Raw genomic sequence first — 22962 nt, 5'->3', positions numbered from 1 at the left:
TGAAAAGTCACTATTGATAGTACATGTCCTACAGCATACAATTAAAAAAACACTAATTATGCAAAATAAGAATACGGTACACCACGTGACATACAATCCACCAATCAAACGACAAGGATCAATTCCAGCGTTATAAACACGTCAGATTTAACAAATTCCTTCACCCCACTTGGTGTGACAAACATTAAACCTTAATTATACAAAAAAGAGGTTACTAAAAAAATTGCTTTTGCTGCGTACAATTATATTTTGTGACACAATAGTTGGGATACTAGCTGCCACAAACACAGTATAAGCAGGTGGGCGCTAGCTGCTGTAGCTAGGTCACAGAATGTGGTGGGTCACAAAACAGTCTGTAACACGGTGTGTTTTTCGTGACTTCCTCACCTTGTTTACTGAGATTCGTCGCTTCTACGAGGCAGCGGAGCTCCACGTCGCTGTTTTTGGCGGTGAAGTCTGCGTGTGAACAAACCGAAGAGCCACTCAGAAACAGGCAGGACCGTTAATAACAAACTTTGAGGGGGGGCATGCGTGGAGCCATGCTGGCTACGGGGGTTAGCATTAGCGGGTTAGCCCCCGTAAACCCAAGCGAAGCTGTCAAAAGCTAACAAAACTTGCAGCTTTGGACAGGAGGAGGGGGAATATCGTCACTGGCGGGCGTCAGGACGACAAAGTCCGCCGCTCACGCGTCTGCGCCGCGCTGTTAAAGCAGCCGCGCGTTAATAACGCATTCTGGTTGTAATGTATGTGACAGTTACTTTGACAGACGCTGCGTGCGCGGCGGACGAGCTTTTTACTCAACTCAATCACAGGCAGTTGCACCATCACGCACACGCACTTCCCCACAGTTTTCCGCGAAAACAACAGCGCGGCCGACGTGCGAACTTACTGTCAACAAAGCGTAATTTAGCCGCAGAGACGATAGAAGACCGAAGCTCGCAAAGGAAGGTATCCGGACTTGGTATTTGGCGATCCAGTGTCGCCATTGCTCTTCCTTCTTGTTGCTTCTCTCTCTCTCTCTCTCTCTCTGCGCTGCTTCTCACGCAGCCAACAGCAGGAGGGGAGAGAAGGCGGGGGAGGCGAATACGCTGACGTCACCATCGGTAAACATCGCCCGATTTCGGCATCTGTCGGAGGGTTGAGAGAGGTTGGCCGCTGTGGACGAGTTCATAAGTTCACGTGAAATAGCCGAAAGCGTATATTAACGATTCCCTGCGGGACAGCAACAGTTTTGTGCGTCATAAAATATCGTTAGAAACGGCCGTTTTAATCAGTAGTTGTAGATTATTTGAGGCGTTAAAAAAAAACGACTACGTCATTCTGGCTACGTATGCAAATACCGCCCCCCCCCAAAAAATATAATAAAAAATAAAAATGTACTATCGCTTTTTAAAAAATAACTTCATTCAAGTCATTCATTCACACACTCGTGTTTTTTTATCTGTATTCCGAGAAAATACGTCATAAAAAACTGATTTGTAATTGACATGTAATTACGACTCTATGTTGTTTATTCTTCCTTACATATAACTTTTCTTTTAATTATTTTCTTAAAAGGTGGTACCAAACTTTTATTTAATGTTTTACTAATTGTGGTACATTTACTGTTTGTTTGCTGATACATTTTTGTTCAACAAAGATAAAAAAGTAATTACAACTTGTTATTACAACATATAGCTGAACATTCTAGGATAAATCTCGTAGTTATGACTTATGTAATAATTATAATGTATGTCATGATTACAGTTTTGCAGTTAACATAACTGGTAATTATAAACAATTCTGACCTAGTATTGAACTATGACTTAGTATCAAACAGTTACAATTTAGTATTTAATAATTATGACGCATTATGTTATGACTTGCAACTCAAATAGTTTGAATTAGGATTTATTGTCTAAATATTCTGACTTTGTATATCATAGTTATGACTTAATATCCAGTAGCTGTTACTAAACTGTATATCATGATTTTGATTTCACAGCTTGTTAATTTTTACTTTTTTCTTGGAATTAATTAATGTCAAAATGTGACTTGGTATCTTGTAAATACGACTTAGCATCTTGTAATTATGATTTAGTGACTAATATTAAAGGCTGTTTATCAGTTATGATGTACTAGTTCGTTATAACTTAGCATCTTGTATTAATATTTTGTACTTTGAAATTATGACTATTTTGTCATTTGTATTTATTGTCTAAAACCTACTTGTGTAGCTTAATCATGCCTTAGTGCCTTGTATGTATGAGTTAATACACTGTAGTTACAATATTGTACCTGGTAAATATGTCTTTATCTTGAAACTACAAGTTGTTTAAAAAAATATTTCATAATTATGACCTAGGATCTCAATATAATGTATAACCTTATCTCTTAGTACCTAGTAATTATGACAATATCTTGTGATATGACTTAGTATCTCACAATTATAACATAGTATCTCTTGGTTATGATATGCTATCTAATTACAACTTGTGCCTGGTAATTATGAACATATTACAATGTATTGTCTAAAATTCTTATTTTGTAATTACCACTGATTTTTTTTTTTTTTTTTTTTTTTTTGTAATGACTCAGTATGTCTTAATTACATCTTAGTACTTGGAGGGGGAAAAGCAAATATGACTATCTTTTTATAAGAGTTTTATGTATATGAAAAATATGATTTGTGAAGTCATTGTGACTCAGTATCTCATAATTGCAACTTTGTACCTTGCAATTATGATTGTATCTTTTAATTATTGGTCTAATATTATGACTTATGTCTTAGTTCAATTTTCTTTGCACCAAATCATAACATATGGTACATCAAAGTCCACTACCCAAGTAAAGTCTCTTATAATGTAAAAGGATTTTAATTTGTGGTTGTATTTTGTAGGTGTTTGCACTGCAAACAGCAAAAAATAAAAATCTTTAAATATTGTACAATCATCTAAAACAAAGGATGCTAAGGAAGTAAAAACTTTAAACTTGATTTCAGGACTAAACTGAATTTAACGGAGAGGTTTAATATGATTGGTCCATTTCTCAGTGACCAAGTAGGTCAAGCGTATCAAGATACTACATCGCCCTCTTGCGGCTGAAAACAATCTACATTTTAAGTGAAGTGAATTGCTTCTGTAATCAAATCAATATACATCCACTTTTTGATGAATTTGTGGTTACTCATATTCAACAGCAAGATATTGGATAAGGGTGCAAGACGGTTTATGTTAATCGTTGGTTGTTCAACAAAATATGAAAAATGTAAATGAAATGTGAAATGAAGCCACACACATATTTTAAGGGCTCATATTCTGCCAGATCATCTTTTTAATCTATATGTAAATATTCCACAAAATTATATTGTTAGAAAACAAATGAATCTAACTAAATTAACTTGGGGTTTTTTCCAGATAAAAATCAAAATAAAGACACGCATTTTAAGTAACCTGAAAACAAAAAGTTAACATAAATTGCAAAACCTACCTCTTTCACTGACCGTATGTGGGGGTGGAACAGTGATGATCTTCTTTAAAGAGAGGTGGGCGTGGTTAGCAAGCAGCTCTTTTCTATTTAAACCAACAGCCAGTTGGTTTCTTCTTTTATTACCTTTGCCAACAAAATTGGAGAAGGTATTGTTTTCATTCCTGTTTGTTTGTTTGTTTGTGAACAGCCTGGAGCCCACAGATTTTTATATATCACAATTAAATTTTTTTACTGAAGATTCATATCCTGATAGGCAAGAACTAATTCAGTTTTCAAGGTCATAGGTCAAAGGTCAAAGTCAGGAAAAATACTGGAAAAATCCCCATCTTTAACATTGAATGCATTTTCAAAAATTCATAACTCTGTCCAAAAAGTTCAAATTTCTTTCATATTTGAGAGTATTATGTAGGATGATATCCTTTAGGAACTGACAGTTTGATCCGGATCTGATCCAGATTACACATTTTGTGGCCATTTAAATTTAACACTGAAAAACACATGCATTTTATGTATATTTTACATTATATCTTAATCAAACGTGCCCCAGTCACTCTCATATTTGAAAGTGAGGTGCAGACTGGCACTCACTATCACCTGACGAAGTTTGATCCGCATCTGATCCAGATTGCGGATTTTGCGTATATTTAAATTTAATATTAAAAAGCCCATTTGGTGTACATTTTGCATTATATCTCAATAAAAAGTGCCTCAATCACTTATTTTTTTCTGTTATGAATTTACCTACAGTACACCAGCAAAATTGGATGGAGGTTCCAATTTTGTGCCAGTTTGTCTATCTTCCAGTTACCATTCGGAAACAAAGTGCCAAAAATCAATGACAAATTGTACATAGCAGGTAACCAATGTTCTGTGAAAAATATCTAAAAAAGAATTCAGAAACCAAAAAAATTTGAGGGGGGGCGGAGCCTAACAACGCAAAAAACTTTGATTCAAGTGCATGAACTAAATACATCCTCCTGACATTTGATCACATCTAATTGAGGTTCTGAAAAGCCACTTCTCACAGGACTTTAACCTTGAAATTTTTTTCTAAAGTAAAATTTTGTGCAGAAGTTTGGTGCTCACCTGTCAGTGATGGTATTTGTTGACCTCAAAGTGCCACATCCATTTTAACACACATGCTAAACTAAAGTTTACTGTGTTTTAGATGTGTACAATGTAATAGTAAGAAAAAAAAATTCCTCCCCAGAACTTCCCGTCACTCGTTATGACAAAAGCTACAGCTGGGGAGTCAACAAAGTGCTTTCGAAATCAAAGTGAAGCATCCAGCTTGTGATCACATGACACAAGCATGAAGTCATCTAAGGAAGAGCGGCGGGTGGAAACGCAGAGGAAATGACAGCCTTAAAGCCTTAATGAGGGCAAAGAAATGATCCTGATTAGTTTATGCTGAGGAATCAAATCAGGTCGAATGCATCCGCACCACAAACACAGACAGCGATCATCCACAGGCCACAGGGCAACCCAGAAGCACATACCACCGCCAAAGCCCAGAAATGTGAGAACAAGACCGCTATAAAGTATTCAATCCATGTAATCCTGCAAAAATATTACCAACAGTCTGTGTATAACTTTGCTGTAATCAGATCACAAGGACAAACAAGGAAACAAATACTTTTTTGTACAATTACAAAATCAAAAAGTTACTTTTTTAAAATTTTGTTGCACAATTTAGACAAGAGCGTAGGAAAAAGCACTTTATTCTTATTCAAATTATTAAGGTACACAAATACTTCACATTACAAAAACGTTTTGCAGATTAAGAGCAAAGGAATTGTTGCTGAAGTTGGAATTGTTTTGAATGATGAGTAGAAAAGTGCAGAGGCGTAAACCAGTACACCTCTTACACAACCCGCTAACATCGGTTTGTATTTATTGGAAAAAATAAATCATACGTTTAGGGGAAGAAAACAAAAAAGCTGATGGAGTGGTTTGAACATTCATCATGACATTATACAACTAATAACATCAACAAATGTGGACTTTTTTAAACATGCAACGGAAAAAAAAAAAAAATCTATAAGTAAGATTGTTTCAGTTCAGGCTACAATTTAAATACACTGAAACCAAAAACACATAATAATGATGAAAATACAAATGACATTCACTGTGACAACAGGTGCAGAAAAAGAAAAAAAAAGAACAAAAAATGTGAAGTACCTCAGAAAAGTGAAATAAATTGTAGGGTTCAAATCATTACACAGTGGTAGCAAAAAGCAGACCTTCTGATGCTTGGAACCAAATGAACCATTTCCTTCAGAAAATACAATTTTAAAAGCTTCACAACAAGAACAGGAAAAAAAAAATTACTGGAAAAAAAAATTATCACACCAAATGAAACAACTGAGTGAAAAGGAGTCACAATTTTTAATTCTGAAAACAACACACTGGTTAGATACAATTGAAACACTCAATAAACAGTTGCTTTAGTAGTTGTTTCAGTCTTTTGAAATATTAACTAAAACAGCTGCTTCTGGAAGCGATTCTCTATTTTGAAGTACGAGAAACAACTATAGTAGTGGCACAATGGGGGGTTCTTTGGTTCAGAACCTCATCCACAGCTTCAAAACACTTTCATAAATGTAGTTTCAAAGAACGACATGAAACAACTGTTTCAGAAAATCAGTTTCAAAATGTTTTCTTTTTTTTTTTAAAGTTGCTTAAAGATTCTCCATTTTGAAACAAAACATTAAATGAAGCAAGTGCATTAAAAAAATTATACATTGGTTCAAAACATGAAATACAATTATGGTGACAAGTAGGCAGCGGGGGATTTCCGAGTTCACAAAAACACTCAAAAATAAAATAAAACAGGCGTTTCAAAGAGTGAGTCACCATTTGGAAATCCCCGAACTACAAAGTGAAACATTTCCTTCAGAAAATGACTGCTTTGAAACACTAAATGAAACATCCATCCATTTTCTACACCCGCTTACTCCAATTGAGGGTCGCGGGGGGTGGAGCCTATCCTAGCAGTCATAGGGCGTGAGGCGGGGTACACCCTGGACAGGACGCCAGTCTGTCGCAGGGACGCATATCTTTGGATGTGGGAGGAAGCCGGAGCACCTGGAGGGAACCCACGCAAACACGGGGAGAACACGCAAACTCCATACAGAAAGGCAACAGGTGGAATCGAACCCCATGACCTTTTTGCTGTGAGGCAACAGTGCTAACCACTAAGCCACCATGCTGCCCCTAAATAAAAATGTCATAAAAAAAATTGATTCGCTGTTTTAAAGCACTTGAAGAGCTGAAAGGAACAGATGCTTTTGTGTTGTAACGCAACTGAAACGCTACAATCTAGTGGTTAGAGGACCCCCCCCCCCCAAAAAAAAAGATTTCCTGGGGAAACAGCTTCACAGGTTCACACTTTGAAGCTTTGAAGGCATCGCAAAAGCTTGGCATCGCTTGCTCTGCATGTTGCTATTCATGCTAATGTCCACTAGGTGGCATGTGGGCGAATTGTGAGAGAGACTTCTTGAAACAAGAATATTAAACGAGGCAGCAAATACTTTTGAAACTCCAAATGTACAAAATGTGCAAACGTTCAAGTGGTTGAGACAAATGCGAAACATCTGCCTTTTGTCAAATGTACAAAATATGTCAAAATTAATTTCAGAAAACACTGGTTTACGTGTTCCACAATAAATTTATGATGCTTCAAAGTGTCACCTATTCTGAGAGGCACAAACAACTTGTTTTTGTTGAGATGTTGCTTTTTCCTGGAGCGCATCTTGTCAGGAACCACGGACTTGAGATGAAAGAACCTTTTCATTCATCATCGTCTAAATAAAACATACAAGAAGCCAAGTGAAGTCCTCTAACGGGACCAGAGACGTAAGAAATTTAATGTTCAAAGACTCAGTTCCTGGAGTGCAAGAATCAGGTGTTCAGCAAATATTTTAACATACAACAAAACTATATATGTCCTTTATTATAATTCAGTTTGTCTACCACAAATTCAACATGTGAATATTTGGGAATCTACTTGTGTATTCTGCCTAAGATGTGTACTGTTAATTTGTACACAAGGGCCGCGTGTTTTAGCATCGACAGCAGATTGATTTCCATTAAGAGGAAAAGCCTACTTTGATTGAGTCATTAACATGCTATCATGCTAGCGTCCGCATCATATGAGGTGTCTCGTGAAGCTAACATGCTAACCTACAGAAGTTAGCCAACAGGTAGAAATTGTCATCAAAGCTTTTCCAAAACGAGTAAATGCAAAAAAGAAAAAAAAAAAGAAAATGCTAGCCCTTATAATTGCGCTAACTATAACCACGACTTTCCTATACATTTTCACATGGAAATAGAAAGGTTTGGACATCAAAGGATGCAGACACTGCATCACTACAACATCACCACATTTTGGACAATTTAGCCATTTAAAAGTATGAAGCAGAGCTAATGTGGCTAATGCTAGCTCCAAAAACAAGCCCCAAATTAGCAAAGCCCTCAATTGTTTCAATTTAACACATTTATCATTGTATTCTCACTATAGTTATATGTATACCCAGAATAAATGTTTGTCACAATAACAGCGGACATGTTCTCATTTGCTATGTCCTTGACATTTGTACAACGGATTTGCAGGAATTAAAGGGGTCATATTGTGCAAAACTGACGTCTGGTTATCTTTTAACCTACAGTTAAATATAATAATGTAACACAGTTTGTGTCTGCGCATGAAGAACTACATGACTAATTTATAACGGCTCCTCCTACCCTCTGGAGATGGGGCGGAGCAAGTAGCAGCTTCTTCCATTTAAGCAACAGGCATGATTCCTAAAGACCTGAAATGGTTTTAAAATAATGTATCACTTGTATCACTGATCTGCGTTACGTTGCATTCAATGTAGGTGATGTGTGACAAACCAGATGTTCTATCCTACTCAACGAAAAGACACCGGAAAAATTCCACCACTGCAGCTGTCAAAACGCCAAACCAGATATTTACGTCCTTTTAACGATAGTGAAAGGCAGAACGCAAGAGATTAATTCTAGATTAATGCCTAGAAACTAGGCAACTCGTGACCGACTTTGAGAAGCACCTGCCAGGATTTCGACCAATGGACGGCTCAACAACTTGCCATCCTATAACCAACAATACGTACCCAATAAAACATAAACATTACATGATTGATTACATCATTGTAGGGTGTGACTGACTGAAGGTGGAGATATTTAACTCCACCAACGAAGTTGGGCGGAGGTTATGTTTTCATCCGTTTGCTTGTGAACAGCCTGGAATCCACAGTTTTTCATATATCGTTATCCAATTTTTACAGAGGAATCATATCCCAATAGGCAAGAACTGATTCAATTTTCAAGGTCATATGTCAAAGTCAGGAATATCTTGACAAAATCCCTATCTTTTAACGTTGAACGAATTTTAAAAACTCATAACTCTGTCAAAAAAGACCAAATTTCTTTCATATTTGAAAGTGTTATGTAGGATGGTATCCTATATCGACTGACAAAGTTTGATCTGGATCTGATCGGGATTACAGATTTTGTGGCCATTTAAATTTAACATTGAAAACCCCTTTAATGTATATTTTACATTATATCTTAATCAAAAGGTGCCCCACTAGCTCTCATGTTTGAAAGTGAGGTGCAGACTGGCACTCACAATGGCCTGACAAAGTTGATCCAGATCTGATCCAGATTGTGGATTTTGTAGACATTGAATTTAACATTGAAAAGCCCATTTGGTGGACATTTTGCATTATATCTCAATCAAAAGTGCCTCAATCACTCTCACTTGTGATTATGAGGTTCAAACTGACGCTCTCATAAATAGGCCAAGATGATCCACATCTGTCCGTATTGCAAATTTAGCGGATATTTTATTTTAACATCGAAAAGCCTTTTTGATCTATACTTTTGGAATTTAAGTTTATGAAAAGCCACTTATAACAGGAATTTGAACTTGAAAAGTTTTCTAAGGTAAAATTTGTAGAATTGGAAACGAGTGTTGACGGAGGTTTGCGCTCGGTGAGAGAGGCGCTCCAACTGATTATTTGATGTCTCAAAATTATTCTGGTCATTGTTATTAAGATGGGAGAACAAGCCCCCCTTCCCTCCCAATTCTATATTTTTACAGTGCTGCTTATAATGAGTGGATATGGCAACACTGACAAAAAATAATAAGTACCGTATACCATCAAAGCAACACAAAACAGCAAAGACAAACACACGACTGTGGGTCAACTGTGGAAATTCCGCCACCTTCTGGTAGGCAGATGGAACTGTTGAAAAATGGGGTTTGAGTCACGAGATGGGAGCAGACAGATGGACGGCTGATGTGGATGAGTGTGTGAGCTGACGAATGTGCTATATAGGGGCGGGAGCTGTTTGCCGTCCGGGTCCAGCTTGGTTCGAGAATTTCTGGGAGTGCCAGCGCGTCTCCTTGTACACAAACCAGGCGTTCCCCGCCCAGATGAACATGTTAAGGAAGCCCAACACCTGGAAGAACAGGATTAGACCACAATAATAAAAACCAGTCAAATACTAGACAAGAACTGTGATATTGAAATAGGGTGTAAAAGGGGGTTTGGTTGATCCCACTTCTGAACATGACCTTGCCGATTTTCACCAGAAGACATCACGGCTTCTTTTGGGGCCTCGCTGTGACACTGAATGTTTCGGCACTTTCCAAATTCACAGCAAAGACGTGCAAATATATTCCTGCGCAGCATCATAAGCAAACCAACACTTACAGGAACCTACAAATAATAGTTGTTCTCAGGTCCTGCATAAATTATCCTGACAAAGACTGATGTGGACAACAAAAGGGCTGTGCATATACACACACACACACACACACACACACACACACACACACACACGCACAGAGTTGCGCTGACTAATATAAATCATGCTGACTAGCATAAAAACAGTGTGTCGAAAACATCACGTCACAGGAGCCACCTTACAGGCTAAAATTAGGTCATGGACTCGAGCTGCACTTTTAGCTCTTTCAGTATTCTAGGAACTGTAATAGGACTATGGATAAGAATCACACTGAAGAATGCAATCACACTCAATTATGCAAACTTAATCAATCGCAGTTTTTGGAGTGTGCATAGCTGTCTGTGTCTCCGCTCTGCCGCATTCACAAAACGACTGATAATTACCTTTGTCCTGGATTCACGTTATGTTTTCACCCCAGTCTGATTGTTTGTTTATGAACAGCCTGGAGCGAACAATTGCCATATATCATTATGACATTTTTACAGAGGATTCATATCCTGACAGACAAGAACTGGTTCAATTTTCAAGGTCAAAGGTCAAAGTAAGGAAAAATCTTTGACAACTGGAAAAATCCCTATCCTTTAACATTGAACAATTTTTCAAAAGTATATAACTCTGTCAAAAGAGATCAAATTTCTTTCATATTTCAGATTGTTATGTAGGATGGTCTCCTTTATCGACTGACAACATTTGATCTGGATCTGATCCAGATTACAGATTTTGTCACCATTTAAATTTAACATTGAAAATCCCATTTAATGTGTATTTTACATTATATCTTAATCAAACGTGCCCCAATCACTCTCATATTTGATAGTGAAGTGCAGCACTCACTATCACCTGACAAAGTTTGATCCAGATCTGATCCAGATTGTGGATTTTGTGGACATCTGAATTTAATACTGAAAAGCTCATTTGGTGTACATTTTGCATTATAAAGTGCCTCACTCACTGGATTTACCTACACCACCAAAATTGGATGGAGGTTCCAATTTTATGCCTGTTTGTCTTCCAGTTCAGTCAGAAACCAAGTGCCAAAAAGCAATGACAAGTTGCGCATAGCAGAGATAACCAATGTTCTGTGAAAATTATCTGAAAAAGAATTCAGAAAACTGAAAAAGTTGAAAGAAAAACCTGACACCACACACAAAAAAACCTTGATTCAAGTGCACAAACTAAACACATCTAATTTAGCTTAAGAAAAGACACTTTTAACAGGACTTTGACCCTGAAATTTTTTTTCCAAGGTAAAAGATTTGTGGAATTGGAAACTAGTGTTGGCAGAGGTTTGCACTGTACAAGTGCGGTGCTCTAGTTTTAAGGCCATTTTAAGGTGTCGTCTTCACATTCAAACTGGGAAGCGCATCTAAAAACAGTTATGTATCACGTCAGGGATGTCCCTAATTGTACTGTTGTACTGGCAGGAATTCTTCCTACGTAGAATCTGTCATCCCTGTGACATTAACGATACAGTCAAATACATGTTTACATATGCGCTGGATGTAGGCCACAGCGATCCAAACAGTTTGTGCACTGTGCAGAGATGAGCACGCACACTGTGTGCAAATTCGACAGTGACTGTGTCAGGGATATGTGCATTTATGTAGCTAATAAACACAAAATCTACCATCTTGGCTGTGTGCGTTGACAAAAGACTCGATTACTTATGTTAAATAAATCAAACCGTGAGAAAGGATTATATGCAGTGCGCACACAACTGCATGTTGAGCACTACAATTTTTTTATTTTGATGTATATCCCCCTTCATAGACCTCTGCTGCTCCGTGGCTGTGCCGTGACACCTTCACACGTCTAATGAAGCTGCAGAGCATTTCTTTCATTTTTCCCCATGGCTATTATACACACTTTTTGAAGGGAGCAAAAATAAATAATAATGTTTTTGCACAAAATTGACACTATGTCCATTTTGAAACAAAACAGGGAAAACAACTGTGCCAAAGGTATCAGATCAACTCCTATCACCTACCAACTCGTCGCACCTTGGTCAAGTCGTAGCATTTTCAAATTGGCAAATAGACTCGCTGTGTTACAGCCGCTAGGTTTTATTTATTTGTTTGATGTTGATGTGTGCCATTAATTTATTTTAAAGTCGGTTAGCGTAATAGCAGCTATCGCTTGCGTTTGCGTCACACTGCTGCACGCGGTGATGTCAGTTACAAACTGAAACAACAGCGACTTGTTGGCTAATTGCGCAAAAGCAAATCGGTCAGCTGGTTAAAAATGAATAAATAAGGAGGAAAAATAAATCTGGTGTTATGTAGCTGCAGGTTAAACGCTCTGGTGAGCGCTGACACAAACAGGAACAAGCCTAATAAATGTCCAGCCTGTTATTTGGCTTTGTGTAAATTATGCACACGTAGCATGTCTGTCAACAAGCACTGGGTATGTGCTCCAAAGTGCGCGCGGCATGCATTGCCACGCTGCTATGTGAGATTTTTCTGAAGCGTAAACTGTGCATGTCCACATGTGTGTGCAGCAGGTGTGTAAACAGCTTGGTGGAGGTGAAGAACCAGGCAGGCAGCTGTATTCAAAGTGACCGGGATCCGAGTCCAGACGTGTTTCCAGGTATTAGTTTGCAGCCGTGACATGTTCACACACTTCAAAATGATCATTAAAATCAGAATTTCACAAGTCAGTCGTGCACTAATTAGGTCAAATCATTTAAAAAAAACCTGCTCTGTGTGTGTGTGTATACTTTTAGGCTTTATTTATTTTACATCATAGCGCAGAGCAGTCTCGTTTGAACCCTGTGCGATATTGCGGGAAATGACCACTTATGGGGACCTCCGCTCCCGTTTTTTTTTTCCAGCTGTAATCACCAAAGCAGTCATGAAGTGTTTTTTTTCTGTTCCCAGTGGAGGAGGAAAGGTGAGGCCAATAGGAGACGTCGTGTCGGTAAGTGTTAGCCTACACAGCTAACCAGAGTAGCTACGTTCTCCCGCCAGCAAAACCGCCTCGACATGTTTATGCTCCAGGTCACAAACCAACCGCAACACAGGTCCACTTTCCCACCGCATTGTCACTTTTTCTTTGCATTTTCACTTTGTTTGCATGTAATTTTCCCAAAAACTCAGAAAATGCTGTGTTTTTGTCCGCGGAAGTAGAGATATTACATCATATTTTACCCCTTTAGCGCCCGTGCTCAAACGAGACTGCGCTGCCCAATTGACTGTTTTTAAACATATCATACACTCTGTGTTGCACACCTGTCATGTGATCCTTTAAACACTCCAAACCTGATTTTAAAAAAATGCGAATAAATACTGTACTTGCATCATAAGTCATCTGTCAAATTGAAAAAAAAAAGAAAAAAAAAACTTACACAGACGCTGATGCTTTATACAGACTCCTGATGGGTCAACTTTAAAAAAGAAGAAGGACTATTTCCTGGCAATAATAAATAAAATAATAAAACATAATGATATTGTACTTTGGAAGGTATCTGTTCCAGAGACGTACTGATTAGATGGACGGCTGCCCAGGTGAGATCACTAAAGCCACTCGAGCACAAGGGCACCCTTTAGATCCACGCTCTCCTGCCCGCCTGTTGTTATGGCGATGCCTAAAGCTCAGAGAGACACCGATTGGCTGCTGCCTGGTCATGTGGGCAGACTGACCTCACAGAGAGGAAGCAGCAGTCTCACAGCTCAACTGGGTTTGTTTACATTTGGAACAGATCAGGTCAGACGATGAAAGGAAGAAACGCAAATAAGAAAAATTAAGTGCAAGCAAAAACAAATGAACAAATGACAACTAAATGCACACAAGAAATTCTGTATAATCACTGCACGTTTTAACGTGCACTGGGAAAACCCATTTCTGTGTCAGATTTAATCTGAGAATTACAATGATTTCTGCACAACTGCTGATGTTTTCTTAGTATTTAACATTCAAAAACAGCTTAGAAACAGCTACACTTACATCTGCATCATTTACACTAACACAGAGTGCAAAAAACTTAAAAAGTCAAACTGAATATAACAGATTTCAGCTTGCATTGGCCTCAGATAAACTTTCACACAGAGTGAAGCTGCAATAACGTGATAACAGGGAATGAGGGGAGGAAAAAGCCAGAAATCGAGATCAACAGCTACACCACAGATCACACGATAAACTCCGACACGGAAGCACTCAACTGCTCAAGTGCGGGTGAGTTTAAGAGTGAAATGAAACTAAAAGGAAGAATAGGACTCTGCTCCCCACCCACCTGCCTTAGAGGTGTCTAATGCACCATAACAAAGAAAGGCGAGAAGGAAAGAGAAAAATAATAATAAAGACTTTAACCAACAGGAATCATGCACTCCTCTTACCCTCACAACAGAACAGAGGAACACAAAAGTATGTTGCAACTTTATTACTTTACAATAAGTGGTGATTTACTGAAAGCACACAGCTTTAAAAAGAAACATACAAAAAAGAAACAAACTTTATGTACTCTGTCTAATTTGGTGTTCATGGCCCCAAACTGGGAAATTGGAAAACTACTACAATAATCCTAGTAGTGGGTGGGATGTGCTAAATTATTTTATACATCTAGTTGCTTATCGTATATCAATTATTGTTTCTTTAAATGTTTATACTGGGACTTCTTCAGGTTTTTTTCCTTTCATTACTGTGCTAATGCATAGATGGTCTGATCCCCTTCTGCTCTCCACTAGGGGCACCATTACATAAAGTACCGAAAGTGCAGTGTAGAAGAAAAAAGTAGTAGTCAAGACTTTTTAGCCTGTTATGCTGCGTTACAGTTGCCACACTAGAGTTAAATGCGTTTCTGTCTCCACACAACAACGCAAATAAGAAAACAACATGGACGCCTCCAAGAAAGCCATTGTTGTGACGGCTTTTACAGCACACAAAGAGCTACACACAAATATGCATTCCGCCAAAGAGACCCCAGGACAGATGATGCCGCAGGTATGTTTGGATTTGAGTGCGTTTGATTGTGTAAAAAAACATTTTTACTGCATTTTAGCCATTCGTTGCTGTTAGCAACATCGACCAGGTTGGCCAATATTAGTGCCACCAGTTGCTAAACAAGAGATTATGCGGCATTCACATATAAAAACACAGTAACAACATGTCTACCAGTGGGAGTGGGACAGTACTGTGCGTATGACTTGTTATATTGGACACAAAAAGACAGAAGTGGTATAAAATTACAACCCCAATTCCAGTGAAGTTGGGACATTGTGTGAAATGTAAATAAAACAGAATACAGTGATTTGCAAATCCTCTTCAACCTATATTCAATTGAATACACCACAAAGACAAGGTATTTAATGTTCAAACTGATAAACTTCATTGTTTTTGTGCAAATATTTTTGCTCATTTTGAAATGGATGCCTGCAACACATTTCAAAAAAGCTGGGACAGTATTATGTTTACCACTGTGTTACATCACCTTCCTTCCAACAACACTCAATAAGTGTTTGGGAACTGAGGACACTAATTGTGAGTGTCATGATTGGGTATAAAAGGAGCATCCCAAAAGTCTCAGCTGTTCACAAGCAAAGATGGGGTGGGGATCACCACTTTGTGAACAAATGCGTGAAAAAATAGTCCAAGAGTTTAAGAACAATGTTTCTCGATGTTCAACTGCAAGGAATTTAGGGATTCCATCATCTACAGTCCATAATATAATCAGAAGATTCAAACATACCACTGTCCCAGCTTTTTTGAAACATGTTGCAGGCATCCATTTCAAAATAAGCAAATAATTGCACAAAAACAAAAGTTTATTAGTTTGAACATTAAATATCGTGTCTTTGTGGTGTATTCAACTGAATATAGGTTGAAGAGGATTTGCAAATCATTGTATTCTGTTTTTATTTACATTTTACACAACGTCCCAACTTCATTGGAATTGGGGTTGTCAAAAACAGTAAAAGCTACAGCTGTTGCGGTATGTGGACTTTCAACAAATTGGAATTACGACTTCAGGGGTGATCTAATTGAAACATCCTATTGATAACTAAGGAATTATGATCTCAGAGTGCAACCGGAATGCACTGCTAACATAGCATCTTATTCTGAGGTGCTGAAGTTCACCTGCATTTCTTGAGGTTTTAAATCAACGTAGATCTCCTGGATTTCCTCTGCCATTTTATCGTGGCTCCGGCCCGTCTTACAGCAGAGGTGACACGCTGCTAAGAGGTATGAGTGCACACCAATGCGTCCAGAAAGCACCCTTAATTCTCTTATTTGCATGAGCCAGAAGCAACGCAAACGTGCAGCAGCGCAGTAGTAAAATTCAGAGAAGCTCTGAGAAGCTTCCTAAGGTGAGCGTGGTGCAAACGCTGCTGGGGTGAGCAATTTATGAAACATCCCACTGGAGCCACTTACATTCAGAAGACACATTTGCCTTATTCTGAGGAGATTTGAATAAACAAATCCAGTAAATGGAACAGTCTTTTGAGGTGACTATAAAATGCAGCACATGGTGAAATAGATTTTGCACAGACCAGAGCTTGCAGGAAACTGACTGTGCACAACTTGGAGGCACGAAAACACGAGGAGGCCAGCCCGACCACTTTGCACGGACATGCCGATGCATGCGTGCACATGCATTTCTGAACGTGCACAGCTTCCCTGCTGACTGAATGCAGAGGTCAACCATGAATGTAAACAAATTCAGGGCCATCGCCGTAACGTAGAAAGCTATGTGAGGATCATAAGTAAACAGCAAACATCAGCAGGGCACCACAGTAACATGATGGAAGTGCGCAACAATGGAAGGAAATGCATAAATCATAAGAATATTGGAGCCAGTTGCTAGAGGCAAACCTCTCTGCAGAGGTCAGACGGAGCGTTTATCATTCCACAAAGCCAGTGTTTGTGTGGTATGCATGTAATGTTACGTTCAAACTGCAGATGAAAGCAATCAATCAATTGGATTCTCATGAATTAATAAAGTGACGCAGGCACAAATACGAGGCGTGTGACTCGAGCGGTCGGATCCAATAAGACGCCTGCCTGAGGATGATTTGTGTCACAAAAAGCTCTGGAGATTCACACCACTGTGGGCCGCCAACACAGCCAACGGGGGGGAGCTCCTGCAGGGGGGGCCACAAAACAACAGCCGCTACTGGGAGGCCGTGTGTGCGCGTCCTACACACACTGTGTGCGCTCGTGACGGTGTGCCTGCCCATGTGTGTGTGTGCCGTCATGCAGTGTGATCATGTGCCTGCTCTCGCTAAAAGGCTCAGGCTGGTGCACGTGCCGACCAACAGAAGGAAGCAGAGGTTCGCGGGCAGATGCGAATGCGCTTAGCGGAGCCACAGTCAAACACAAACAGCAACAGACGGACAGGCTGCTGGGCCAATGGGAGCAAAGTTTGAAGATGACTGCGAGAAGCCTACTTCTGACTTTTTTTTTCTCCTCCCTCAAAATCGCAAAAATCCACAACAGCCAGTGATGAACACAGCGGCTCAATAGTTATAATCTAATATATGAATTATTCTGAAATCAGCATTTTTTGTACTTTAAGTATATTTGAATGCTAATAATTTTACTTCAATAACACTACTGCAGGACTTTAACTTGCAACAGAGTATTTATACAATGTGGTATTACTAGCTGTAGTAGCCAGTAAACCAGTATTCATCAGTATGTCTGGTATTTATATTGTGTCTTTGTATTTATATTTGCAAACTGTATTTCTTTTTTTTTTTCACTTTTGATACTCTGTGTGCTTCTTACCCTGTGTGCTGCTATACAATGCTACTGGAACCTCAATTTCCCAGAGGGAGTCTTCCCAAGGGATTGAATTTGAATTTATTAGGCACCACTGCTTAACAAAACAACAACAAAAAAAAACACTCATTTACAGACCACAAAATCAAACAAAAAGTTTCAGAAAAGAAAGCAGAAGAACACAATGTACATGATGCCCAAAAGGTGTAGGCAGAAGCAACGCTTGTCAACGCCTACACCCACCCATGCACTCCAATCAACCCAAGCTATGTGCCAGTTCATGCATGTTCATTTCCAACAAAGTCTGAACAGTAGCAGCTCATAACTACTGCTAAGGGGAGTCAATATTTCACAATATTCAATCAAGTTCAATAGATTAATAAAGATCAATAAAGTTCTATCTAATCAAATCGAATCAACTACCACTTGTCACTTTGACAGTCTGCTGTACACATTCCTGTCCAGTGGGTGGCGGTAATGCAGCCAACCACCATAAAGCTTACAAGAAGAAAACTGTTTGGACTCGTGAATAACTCCAGCCGACACGGTTACGTTTGTTAAACGGTGTTATCGAACCACTTCGGTGTCTTGACTGCAGCCTCGTACTTCCAGCATCACAATGTATTAAGTTGAATAAGTTGTTTAAAGTTACCTGCACTTGCTGAATGTAATTTAACCCTCTGGGGTCCGCGGGCATGTTTTGGACAGTTCACTCGCCTGGCATAAATGTTTTATTATTGCTGTTAACAGCTCTCCCTGCAACCCACAATCAAGTTTTATGTCTGTTTTTTTTCAGGACAACCTGTTCTTTCATAATATATATGCTTTTGTTGTGTTTTATAATTGTAATAAAGGTTTCCAATCACAAATAAAAAAAAAGTAAAGCGGAAAATTATTTTCCACATTTATTCAAAACACACAGCAAACTATAATAAACAACTGTTTGACACTTATAAAGGTAATTTGAGGTCTGGTGTGAAAGACTGTACAACAAAAAAGTTCAAACAATAAACACAAATGCACATTTTGAACAATATATACAAAATGGTCTATGCGTTTATGCTCCAGTCTGAGGAGCGGCCCCTCTCCCTCACCCCATTGATATGGTAAACAGTGCTTTACGCCAGAGGGAGAGAGCCACAGAGTTATCCAGTAACATTCAAATGCAACTAGTGGAGCAATCCTGATAGTTACACACTCTTTGTTTGAGCATGAGAGATTGTCATGCGAGGCTCTCCGTCTGCTTTCACTTTCACTGTGCGTAATGACGCAGGGGGCATTGGAGAAGTTAGGGGGCTATTCAAATGGGCCAACTAGTAAGATATCACTCCTGAAAACGATCTTTGGTTTATCACGTGAGGTAAATCTGCCCTACAATTGGATTTTGGAAAACCATGTGACAGTGAACCAATTCCGACTGGACACTCATATTGCGCACGTCATCACACAGCTTCTATGAGGAGTACAAAGATGGCTGACGGTGGATTGAAAGTCCATGGAGTTAACATTTCAGCAAAAAAAAAAAAAAAGAAAAGAAAAAAAGAGTAAGTTTCTATCTCATATCATTAAAAAGTTATTCATAATTTAGTAAAGCTTGGTCCCAGCCGTGGTATATGACGGCGTCGGACTCAGAGGGTTAAGTATCTTCCAAGAGAGAAAGAAATAACACATTTCCGACGATTTAAACAAATTGGCTTGTATCTACCTTGTACTTGACCATTTTTCTAAATGAAAATAAGCAGCTCAACATTAGATTAACAGCCCAGATAAGCATTCCCTTAACTGACATGTTAAAATATTAACTCAATGGATATAAAGTCTGAGACACAAATCTGTACTTGTTATTCTGTGAATTATTTAGTGGTATCTCCACAAATATCAGCATGTTTGATGGTCTTTTGTCTGTCTGTGTGTGTGTCCTGCGGGGATTACTTTAATGTATTGTGTTGCTCTGCGTGCTTCTGGGTGTGGTTACATGCATATTTCTTCAAAGCCTTTGTGACAGCTGCAAGCACTCTTGAGGTATTTGAGTATCAATATGTATTTTTAATGTAATGTGCGAGATTGGTGATTTGTCACTGTGGGTTTAAGTTAAAAGGTCCAAAGGTTTAGAAAAGAGCCGAAAACAACCTGTAGGATTCCTGTGCAAACTCAGATGGAGATAAATTAATTAAAATGCAGAATGCCTGAAGATTTTAAGACAGCGGTGTTTGTGGATAAATTGCACAGTGGGCCAAAAGCCCACTCATTACTGCATGAATGGGCCTTGTTCTGCGTTGTATGGGCCTACAGGGACAGACGTAACAGCGATACACCAGCGCGTACCTTTGAAAAACATTATATTACTGTTCACATGCTGCTACAACATCCACTGTGATTCATTACCTCTGCCCGGTTATGTTTTTGTCCCTGTTTCTTTGTTTGTGAACAGCCTGTAACCCACAATTTTTCCTATATCTTTATGAAATGTTTATACAGGATTCATGTCTTGATAGGCAAGAACTGATTCAATTTTAAAGGTCATAGGTCAAAGGTCAAAGTCAGGAAAAATATTGGAAAAAATCCCTATCCTTTAACATTGAACTCAGTCAAAAAAGATCAAATTTCTTTCATATTTGGGAACTTTATGTAGGATGGTATCCTTTAGGAACTGACAAAGTTTGATACGGATCTGATCCAGATTACAGATTTTGTGGGCATGTAAATTTAACTTTGAAAACCCCATTTAATGTATATTTTACATTATATCTTAATCAAACATGTCCCAATAACTCATATTTGAAAGTGAAGTGTGGACTGGCACTCAGTATGATCTGACAAGGTTTGATCCAGATCTGATCCAGATTACAGATTTTGTGGCCATGTAAATTTAACTTTGAAAACCCCATTTAATGTATATTTTACATTATATCTTAATCAAACGTGCCCCAATAACTCTCATATTTTAAAGTGAAGTGTGGATTGGCACTCACTATGATCTGACAAGGTTTGATCCAGATCTGATCCAGATTACAGATTTTGTGGGCATGTAAATTTAACTTTGAAAACCCCATTTAATGTATATTTTACATTATATCTTAATCAAACGTGCTCCAATCACTCTCATATTTGAAACTGAAGTGTGGATTGGCACTCACTATGATCTGACAAGGTTTGATCCAGATCTGATCCAGATTACAGAGTTTGTGGGCATGTAAATTTAACTTTGAAAACCCCATTTAATGTATATTTTACATTATATCTTAATCAAACGTGCTCCAATCACTCTCATATTTGAAATTGAAGTGTGGATTGGCACTCACTATGATCTGACAAGGTTTGATCTGGATCTGATCCAGATTACAGATTTTGTTGAAAGTTGAAAAAAAAAACCAACCCCTGACAGCACCACAAAAAAAAAACTTTGATTCAAGTGCAAGAACTAAATACATCCTCCTGACATTTGATCACATCTAATTTCGTTTATGAAAATCCACTTCTAACAGGACTTTGAGCTTGAAATTTTTTTCCAAGGGAAAAATTTGCGGAATTGGAAACTACCGTATTTTCTGCACCATAAGGCGCACCGGATTATAAGGCACGCCCTCAATTAGCGGGTACTTAACCCTTACAAAAGGCGCACCGGATTATAAAGTGCGGCCTCAATTAGCGGGTACTTAACCCTTACAAAAGGCACACGCTAAAACGGTGAGTTTATTTGAACTTTTTAACAATTCTGAACTACCGGTATTTAACAATATTGTACTCACATTATTTTTATTATGTTTCTGTCACAAATCCATCGAAGTCCTCATCTTTTGTGTCTGAATTGAACAGCTGGCAATTTCGCCATCAAACACGCCAGGTTCCCGCTCATCTTCCCTCTCATCATTGCTGTCGCTTTTGCCTTCAGTCGAATGGTGACTTTAGAGACGCTGCTCCCGCTGTTCTTTGTTCAATGACCCATTGCTTGAGTTGGTCTTCTAGCTGTGGCCACCTCGCTTTGTTTCCGCGGAAACTCTGTTTGGTCTTTTTAACTCGGCACAGTTCATTTTCTTGTTTCCTCTTGCAGCTGCTCTATTCCCATGAACAACCGCGTAACTGATAGCCTGCAGTTTGAATTCTGCCTCGTAAGCATGTCTCTTCGCTGGTGCTATTTTCGGGGGTCCTTAGACAAACAAATGTTGTTTTGCAAGATACCTGTAGTATACGGTAACTACCGGAGGAGTGGCAGAGGTAAGTGTACGTACCACAGACTCTTCTCTGATTGGTTATCGCTGGCAGCGTACGTACTCTACGCTACCAGCGTACGTACTTTACATATTACGTAATGTTCTCCGATTGGTTTATCGCTGCCAGGGTATGTACTCTACGCTACCAGTGTACGTACTTTACGTATTACGTCCCTGTGTCAGCGGGAATGGTCCGTATTCCGACGTTCAAAGACAACGTCGGTCGTTTTACAGATTTTGGAATTCAGGTGCGCAAATAAGGCGCACCGGATTATAGGGCGCACGGCCGTATTTTTGTGAAAATTTAAGGCTTTTAGGTGCGCCTTATGGTGCGGAAAATACGGTAGTGTTGGCGGAGGTTTGCGCTCTATGAATGCGCCACTCTAGTTATATAATACAAAGTGATTACATTTGTGTGGTTTCTTTCTGTCAGCAGTATCCTTGTGATAGTGCATGTACCATCCAGGCACGGTTGTGGTAGCCAACATTATACTGATTTTGACTCTCAATTAACTTATCAGGTACATAATTTGCCGATAAAATGTGAACAACACGATTTATTCACAGATTTTGTGACCCTGATCACCTTCTTTTACCTCAACCGGCATAATCAAACTCACAACTGAACCTGTACTAAGGGCCTACAGATGATAACCTGAAAACGTACGGGCAATCTCTGGCAAGATGAGAAATTCAAGTCACTGACTGGCGATCTATTTTGGGAATGTACTTGCCAGCCTTCAAATGAAGGTAAAATTGCTGACCAGTGGGTTGCCACAGTGAACAGTGTTAC

The 22962-nt window shown here is 38.9% G+C and overlaps 1 protein-coding gene across 3 annotated transcripts in view; it reads right to left on the bottom strand.

Annotated features, from left to right (window-relative positions):
• Nucleotides 1-22962, bottom strand: part of atxn7l1 (ataxin 7-like 1) — a 95788-nt gene that overhangs the window by 60505 nt on the left and 12321 nt on the right. For 2 of the 3 annotated variants that reach the window (XM_034163007.1, XM_034163010.1), the window contains exon 1: nt 890-1063. The exons of the other annotated variant lie outside the window; for it this stretch is intronic. Coding sequence is in view for 1 of the 2 variants with exons in the window: in XM_034163010.1 (XP_034018901.1) it covers nt 890-986 (97 nt within the window). In the remaining variant the exon portion in view is untranslated. Of the gene's footprint in view, nt 1-889; nt 1064-22962 lie in introns of those variants that run through there. 3 annotated transcript variants of the gene reach the window in all.

This window comes from Thalassophryne amazonica, chromosome 22, assembly GCF_902500255.1.
Source record: "Thalassophryne amazonica chromosome 22, fThaAma1.1, whole genome shotgun sequence".
Taxonomy (NCBI): Eukaryota; Metazoa; Chordata; class Actinopteri; order Batrachoidiformes; family Batrachoididae; genus Thalassophryne; species Thalassophryne amazonica.
Note: the sequence above shows the minus strand (reverse complement) of the source record. Positions and strands in the feature narration are given on the sequence as shown.